Genomic DNA, 9,024 nt, shown 5'->3' with positions numbered 1-9,024 from the left:
CCCATAGATCTCTTTTTGGTCTTTTGTTGGACATTAATATGATTATCTTATCTTGTTTATTAAAAAAAATGTAAATTCTTAATAGATATATAGTCTTTCTATTAAAATGAAAAAAGGCCATGATCTCTAATTTCAAAAGAAAAAAAGCATATTTGTTATTACATAATCATTAATATAAAACAATCAAAAGTTATATGAAATAATTTGCACTTTACACATTTAGAAATTTAATGTGAACGACTTACCAAGGCAAAAATTAAATGATTGTTAAGTAACATGTATTAATTTAGCGAAAAGTGATAAAAGCAAATTTCACAATCTACGTGATGCACTAAGTAGATATGTTTGACAAAACTAAGTATTTATATTTCTAGAACAAGTGATATGATATTACTATTAGAATTGAACTATGTAATTCTTGAATCAAACTCATTAACTTATGTTTCATAAATAATGATTCTCGCCTCTAACATTCATCGCATTGCTCACAAAGATGATGAAGGATTGAACTTCCCAACATATCACTCATCCCAAAACTACTATTCAAAACCTCCCTACCTTCATTTTATGAAAGTTTTTGCCGGCATTTTTGGATTGGTGGAGACTCTGGACATTTTACAATAATCTTGGAACAGTAAAATCCTAATGGCAAATGCAAGAATAAAAGCTCCTCTTATTTTAGTATTGGTTTATGTAAGCCTACCGCAGCTGCAGCAAGACAATGTGAACCAGGAGACATAATTTGTTCGGAGCATTCCTTTCTAGCTGAACATTTTACTGACAAATCATAATATTAAAGACGAGTCGCTACAAGACGCTAGTTACATGCCCAAAAAATTTCATGTGAGTTTTGAAGAAGATTATGAGGGTTTTAAGGAGCGGGACCCAGAAGCCCCAGTTTGAGTTGGTTTCCAAGGATTTCAGGAAGCATGAGGGCCTACAGTTGCCAGGCACCACAACCACTTGGTTCTTAGTAGATGTTGCATTATGCAGTAGTAATTTCGTGTCTTACCTCTGCGTCTTAAATCGGCGGATTATCAACTCCTCTAGATTCCAACTACCAAAATAATTGTATGATATGGTCGAGAGATGCCTTACAAATAAACAAAAACCCTACCATTATGAAGTCCTTGTTTGTTATGTTAAGAGGAGGCTGGAAGTTGGAGGGGGTTATAAAAAAGCATCCTAATTTCGAGCTTGTGTTCCATGGATGTCATGCCCACTTTTCACAGATGGTATACATGACATGATTCACAGATGGTATACATGACATGACCTGACAACCGAATCTATGCAATATTTGCACAGCGTGCACTTCTATCGCTGAAAGTGAAGCCTCATTCATCAGATTTGTATATTAAAAGCACTACTATTACTCTTGTTTATTGACAGCAAAGAGCCAAAAAAGTGCAGGGAGAACACGGCATGGTCAGATATTATTTGGGAATCCCATTGCAAATAAATGACAATATCCAGCAGCGCCAACATTCTTTGAAAGCAGAACCAACAATATATCAACATTCATTTCGGTCTTCTAAGCAGCCTTCCTTTCTGGAGAAGCTCAAAGAATTGAGCATGTAGCGGTCCTGAACAGTTCTGCTTCTTGGTGCTGGGGTGCGTGTGCAGTTTTTTCGGTTCATGCTGGTTTCTCTACTGGTTTAGCAGTTTAGTCTTTTGTTTATGTTCTGTTTGGTGTTGGCCTTAGTTTAGTTTTTGTTCTAATTGCTAGACTTGGTGTTATCTATATTAATAGATTAAAGTCCTTTCCCACTTTATCTAATCAAAAGATTCTTCGAATAGACTTTTCTGATAATGGATTCTCTTCACATCTGAAACAAACACTCTCATGCACCCAGTAGGCTTTTCTGTATCTTGTCAGTGCACAAGGCTAAATTGGCTATGATAAGTTTGTAGCTTAGACATATGACGCTAGGCAATATTAGTGATATAAGAGTCCAATATTTGAATATATTTGGACAGTGATGCTGTTCATATTAAATTAGCCAAAAGAATGATTGATAGATTGATTATTTATATTTTCAAAACAAAATTAGCGCGCGGGTCACCATTAAACAACTTTGTCGAAGTGTTCAATTCTTGGTTTTCGTTGGAAGATCTATTGGAATTATTTGCAGTCCGTAGCTGCAAATTTAATCTGTCTGCAAGCACGAACTATAAATACTGAAAAATCAACATTAGTGAAAGCAAAGAAACTGTTTTGGAAATGAGAGGTGGAGAGTGAAAGATTGAGATCTGCAACTCCAAAGTAGTCACAAGGCAGATATTGTGAGCCAATGTCCCCAAACACAGAAGGGAGTATGACCTTAATTAATTTGGGAACGTATAGCTGCCATAGTTGATTCACTTCAGCCTCTTTTCATGATCCCCTAGTATATAAGAAATGTAATGTGTGACACTATCAGGATTTTTTTTCATACATAGAACTCGTGTTTCCGTTGCCAAAATCATGATAGCTTTAGCAACAGGGCATGTATCCATACAAGGAAAAAAGGGGTTAAAAATCTTGGAAAAAAATCTCCTTTTCCAATGATGCTTCCCATCCTTGCTTTTGACTAGAAACGTATTGGAAACAAATGTTGACGAACCTTGATGCTTTGCTCTATCTGGGTCTACGAGTTTTGTGTTAAAGTTTACTCGGCCAATTTGGCACATAGTGCTACTAACTTCTTTGTTTGGCAGAGTAAATTTCTGCATAGATGACTAAATTATTATAAGAAAGATTAATACATGAATTGAATTGCTGTCAGGCTTCTTATCATAAACAGCTTCCTCTTGTTCTGATGCAAATCCATCTGTCGAAGCTGCTCAACAATTGAAAGATGCCTTCTGGCAGTTTCATGGGAAAAAAAATCTCCGATAATTATAGAGAAATGTGCTCCCTCATAAAACAGAGCACATGGTAATCATATCCACTTTTGCCTCATTTGCTTCCGGTTATCTGATCGAAATTGTCCTGAATTTTCTTGAGTAAGGCCTCCCTGAATAACCAGACAAAGGATCATTCATCTCATTAATTCTATCTAGTTTTTAGTATTGTTTTCAAGAAAGAAAAATGCTTTTTCACATACGAGACTGACAATGAAATCAGAATTCCTTATACCTGTCTGGTTTGAACAGCAGATTTCGATACGTAAACCACTGACACAAAAAAGTCATCCCTTCAGTCATTTTTTATAAATTTCTTTGAAATGCAAAATGTATTCATCAAAACTAGTAGCCAATGGACCGGTGAATTTCTTAAGCACGAATAACTTACTGCTGTGTAAGTGATCCCAACAAGTTCAAAAAGGCTTGGGATGAATGGCAGTTTGTCGATTGCCTGCAGATATAATTGTTCACATCGGAAAGGCAAAAGGCGAGGCAGCGAGTTATTACAATGCAGATGTTATAATGGGAAAAATTAATCCATGATATGTTAAACACAATAGAAACCAATGAGAGAACTAAATTGAATCCCCAATAAAACGAATTACTGATGCTTTCATCCTAATTGAGTCTCACCCCAATTAAGCCAGTTGATCCCCAAAGAGCTATTGTCGCTGTAACTCCCAGTCCAACAATAGCATACTTGTCCTCCACCTTGTCCCACTGCAAAACAAACAAATTATTCCAGAGGGACAAGAAAACCACACTTAAAGAGTAACAATGCGTCTAATCACAACCAATCATGCGCGCATTAATTTATAGCCAAAATTCGTTTAACATGCATACAACTTCCTGAACGCTCTTCAATATATCATCAACATTAGTTCCTGGCTCAGCCGACTCTCCCGTAGCTGAAACAACCACCATTTCGGTGTTCCTACGACCTGAATTCAAATAAAGGTAGTATGAGATCCTCGGCCCTTGACAAAAAAAGTAACTTGTTGAATTAGTTCAGTACTTTTAAACACCTTGCTGTCTCAATTGGAAAAATAGCTATTTTGATCACCAGGCCTCCTCTCTTTGATGTTTCTTGGCTACCTAATAGGGTGGCTAGAAAGATTGGCCTTGCAAAGAAAGATCTAAATAAAATTGGGCCAGAGGCAATGATCCTAACCTCTAGTTTGATTGAAAATAAAATGATAAGTTGCTGTAGGTTTTCATTAACTGGGAATAAGAACTTGATAGAAAAGATTAATTCGGATTTCTCTGTAACATCCTGAAGCTTGGCTGAGTCAATCACAATGTTTTCGCTTCCAATCTCAATCAGGAACAAGGAAGAAATAATCGAAGCACCCTTAGGTCTTCGGCTCCTGCTTTGTTCTCAAGAACACTTGTATTACTGATTAAATGTTCCAAGATTAAGATACTAGCAAACTTCACCACGTCAAAGACGCAAATTCATTCACACAAGTATGGAGCAAACATGTGCCGCTGATGTAATGAAATTGCGTGCCAAATATATACTGATCGGAATGCTTTATCTCATTGTATTAAAAGTCTGTGAAGACCAGACTGCATTAACTTGGGCACAAATGAGACTGATCAAAATGTTTTATTTCATTGTGTTAAAAGTCAGTGAAGATCAACCTCAATTAACTTGGGCGCAAATTCCCCTGAGAAATACAGAGAGTAACTAAAGAATGGACTCCTTAATTAATATGAGAATTGTGTATGACTATTTGTAAGAAGAGATGCAACTTATTTCTTCTATGTTATTAGCAATTATCAATAAGGGACATGATGTTACCACTTTGTTCTCTGGTAGGATTTGCTGATTCTAAAGACAACAATTTTGGTAAGAGATGCTTTTGATATGAAACTGACCTTATAAGTGAAGCGCCTAAAATACATCAATAACAAACTGAAACACTCAAATAGGGAAACAGGAAGCGGTCCGTCTTCAAAATCCAATGAGTCATATGTTATGCATTGATAGGAAAGGCCGAGTTGGTGAATACGGACAAGCGAAGTTGGCATTTACATTCTAAATTTGGTCAGAATTTTATTTTCCCATTTTCGGGCATTCTCGAGTGAATCTCGTGAATTGGAAGGAGATTGTAAAACTTTAGCAAACAGAATTCTGCAACCTTTCATAATATTATAGATGTTCTCTGAACAGAGTTGTTTTAAGCCACAGTTTTGAAATTATAGTTAGTTTTTAAGTATTCTATAAACTACGATTTATCCCAGTTTTCAAAATAGATTATACTCTATAGTTATTTTCATGATCAGTTTTCATAAATAATTATTTTCAACATTCACAGAATAATAATTATTCAAGTGCAAGGCACCTACAAAGCATTCAAGCACCTTGAAAGAGAGAATTCTGATACATAACTCTGGAAACGCTTTCCTTATAGCCTCTGTTCCAGATAGACAAAGCTTTTAATCCATATAACGCCTTGTCTTCCAGTGATAATCATCAATGTCTCATCATTTCTTATAGATTCAAAAGTATCCATACACTCTAAAATGTTACAAGTCTTCAGCAATCGTTTTCCAAATACAATTCTCAAATTTCGCTTTATTCCTCAACAATTTTAAAATATGTTCAATTTTTTAATATTTAATCAAAATTATACAATATCTTGATGACTTTTCAAAAAAAAATTAAACTATTTTAATTGACCAATATTATTTAAAATTTTAAACAGATTTTAGGCATTCGTATGCATATGCAAGAAAGAATTTACACCCGAATCCAAATACTAGTAGAAAAAATCATATATCTACAAACCAAAGATCTACACATTGTGCTTAGATATAAAGCATCAAATTTTGACTACAATATTCTAACGCCAGCAGGGAAAATTGACATTATTTGCTCTCCTATTTGATATGAATTCCCGACACATAAAGGGAAATCCTTCCAATTTGTTTCAGGGTTTTTCCTGCTACACCCTATTCAGGCCTAAAAGACCTACTAAGACTCCAGCATTTTGCGACCCTACGCAATCGTAGCCCTTTCCAGCTGAAGGGCAATTTTATTCCCGTCAACTAACAGAAATCACAAAATAAAAATTATCAAAATCCTTCAAGTCTACAATAGAGTTCTGTCATATATGAGTTCCAGTTTCGCACCCAGGAAAGAAGTAAATTCTACAGAATCCAGCTGTGACCTCAACCATTACATGACACCGTCGACCTAGAAACTCTAAAACCTTATTGTTTCAGTTGGCTCAAAGGTCATTACGCTAATATTTATTATTTCGCATATGTTAATCACATAAAAACAAAAATTTTGAGCAGTACTGTTAATTTACCTCCGCTGTACATTTTTTTCTGGCCCTGAGTACATTTCTTCTGTGACGCCCCGTTGACAGGCAGAGCCGGAAGCCTGACGGAATGCGTCAACGAATTGACATTGTGAGATGCTTTCACAGAAGAAGCGGCGTCAAGTCGAGGAGTGGAGCAGTTGACTGAAATGTTAAGCAGAGAAGCAGCCATGAGTAAACCGAGAAAAAAAACTAGGGTTTGCAGGTATCTACAACGCAATGCAGGCGTTCGTCTCGTGTTTTTATTGCGCAGGTTTTGTGGTGGGTTTTAAATAACGTGACCCCTATTCTTGGGTCTTAACAAATGGATAGGGAGGGCAATGTTTCGCTTCTTCCTATTGGTTGCCTAGTGCCACGTACAGTCCACCTCATCTAGATGGGGTTTGCTCTTTTTAAGAAGACACGTGGCTTTTAAAAGTGGCGGAACTCCACCGGCTGAGATGTCTTGATTTCATGGCATTTTTGTGCTATCGTGTTATTGTGACTCAACTTGTTCAAGAGGCTACCATCATATCTCTTTACTTTAGGTAGTTTTTATGGGGTTTTATTTTTTTTCTCCTTATTTATTATCTATGGTACGTGCCATTTAAGGTGGAGATTGATGTTTTCAATGGAGGAATGTTAGCGTGAAGACTTGGAGGTTCTTGAAAGGAGTGTTAGTGTGGAGATTTGTAGGTTTTTGAATGGAGGAGTGTTAGTTTTGAGAATGAAGGGAAGGGTTTTAGTAAGAATTGATAATATTTTTTTTTTGGAAGAATGGTTTTTGAGGGAACAAGAAGTTGGGTTTCTTAGGAGCAATAGGATGGTTGTCAATATATTAAATATTGAGCAAAAGGTCAAGGGGTCTATAAAATATGACAAGTTGGAAACAATTTGCTATTTGGGGCACAAATAATGTAGATTTTAAAACAGATACAACAAAAGTCACGTGAATCTTATATGAACAAATTAAGTTAAGTTCAATTGATTACCTCTCTAATAGTGGTGCTTTTTAATTTAGTGTTTGGGTATTTTAGTTTCATGCTCCATTATTTTAGGCAATATTTGTCATCCTCTCAGATATTGGTGACAAATAACAAAGCCTCTGGTAACAACAAACTTGGCAATTGGGGATGTAGGTTTTCCTGATGGTAGGGCAAAACCTAGTTTTAACCAAGCCAAACTTAGATAATAAGGGAGAAAACAACTAGATGAAAAAGATGGTGTTGTCAGTAGGTCTTTCTAAAGGTGAACAAGATGTACATGAAACTTTAGTGAATGATCTTGAGGGGGAAATTGAGAAGGGTAGATCGCAATAGGAGATCCTTAGGTAGAAATGTTGGTATCTTAGGTAGAAATGTATAGACCTTATACCCATTCCACAAGGAACATGGAATTGCACACTTCCATGCAAATCAATGTCCTAGACACAAGAGAACAACTAACATTTGTAAATGCTAAATAATATAAATGCATATTATGGTGAAGGTAGCCTAAGATATGTAGAAAAATATTGTGGTTAAGATGCCACAAGTTTTCCACTATCTTACCTAAGATGATGAACTTTAACCACACAACAATCATGCATGAGGCAAAACAAGAGAAAATAAAGGAAGCAATAGAATTACAAGAACATCAAGGTAACTTTGAAAACTTAATAGGAGAGATATGTTCACAGAATCACCAACATTAATGAACTAGTGGAGATAAAAATGAGACTTGAAGGTTTAAAAGTGTTGGAATGATTGAAATTTATGAAATAGCAAGAGAGGGTGGATACCAATAATAGACTTCCCCAAGAAAACATGTTTTTGAAAGAGGGTAGCTAAAATGGAAGTTAGCTTGAGAATAAGTCAGCAAGAAGTCTCATTCATGTAGGGCTACAATCGTTTAAAAATGGAAACACATTGAGATCAACAAAGGAAAGACAAGCCCTCCACTCCTTCTTTTGATATGGCATTACGCTCTCAGAAAATGGGACCAAAAGGGAAAGCTTGAGTCATTGTTGTGGATGTTATGTTTTTGGTTCTCCTAGCTCTTATGGCCTGTTTGTTCTTTGTAGTCTGACATGGTATGGGGCTTACTGTCTTACCCTCTTTGTTACCATGGGGTTTTAGGTGCCCGGTTTAAACCTATTTTGGTGGCTGATGAGTATTATTTTTATGCAATGCCACCCTAGTCACACTTGGTTGTTGACCTGTTTCATTATTGGACTGTACTTTTTTTGGGTTCCATTGAAAATTTTACAAGATGTAAAGGGTTGCAGGCACCATTCAAAACCTATTTTCCTTAATCAAAAACAAAGGAAAGACACACTTCGCATCTAAAATATATTTAATCAACAATGGAAAATCTGGGATTCTAAGCTAGCGGAAGAAATAAAAGAGGTAAATTTGTGGGCACAAGTAACAAAAGGAGCATCACAGAGTCAAAGAGAACTCATAGAGAAGTATTTAGAGTGAAAATATGAGAAGAAAAGTATCAACCTGACAAGGCAACAAATATACCAATGAAAGGATTGAAGGACCATAGAGAAGGTATGCACACCAACAAGTTAATAAAAGACTTTCTAGCAAACAAGTTGGAATGATTAGGACACATTCACCAAGCAAGAAGAACCAAGAGAGTGTTGTAAGATAACAGACATAGGAATGTAAGGGTAATATTGAAAAGCATAGAGGACAAGAACATAATTATGGGGAGAAAAAGATTTCCCAAATGTACACAATTCTACACAGAAGAATATATAACCCTGCTACAACTAGAAGAGAGAACACGTGAATGGGGAAAGGTGGTAGTAGTAAGAAATGAAGGTAATAAATTA

The 9,024-nt window shown here is 35.9% G+C and overlaps 1 protein-coding gene across 1 annotated transcript; it reads right to left on the bottom strand.

Annotated features, from left to right (window-relative positions):
* Positions 1 to 2,284: 2,284 nt before the first annotated feature.
* Positions 2,285 to 6,465, bottom strand: PSI-P (photosystem I P subunit). Its single transcript, XM_089830835.1, has 6 exons — positions 6,210 to 6,465; positions 3,733 to 3,830; positions 3,523 to 3,609; positions 3,278 to 3,340; positions 3,122 to 3,159; positions 2,285 to 2,999 (listed from the first exon to the last, which is right to left on the bottom strand). Exons 1-6 carry the CDS (start codon positions 6,391 to 6,393, stop codon positions 2,942 to 2,944), a joined length of 528 nt encoding a protein of 175 aa, XP_089686961.1. The 5' UTR covers positions 6,394 to 6,465; the 3' UTR covers positions 2,285 to 2,941.
* Positions 6,466 to 9,024: the final 2,559 nt, after the last annotated feature.

The sequence above is a fragment of the Cupressus sempervirens genome, chromosome 5 (genome assembly GCF_028749045.1).
Source record: "Cupressus sempervirens isolate cs-2001-9-10 chromosome 5, ASM2874904v1, whole genome shotgun sequence".
Lineage (NCBI taxonomy): Eukaryota > Viridiplantae > Streptophyta > Pinopsida > Cupressales > Cupressaceae > Cupressus > Cupressus sempervirens.
The sequence above is the reverse complement of the archived record's forward strand: the minus strand, read 5'-3'. Positions and strand labels throughout refer to the sequence as shown.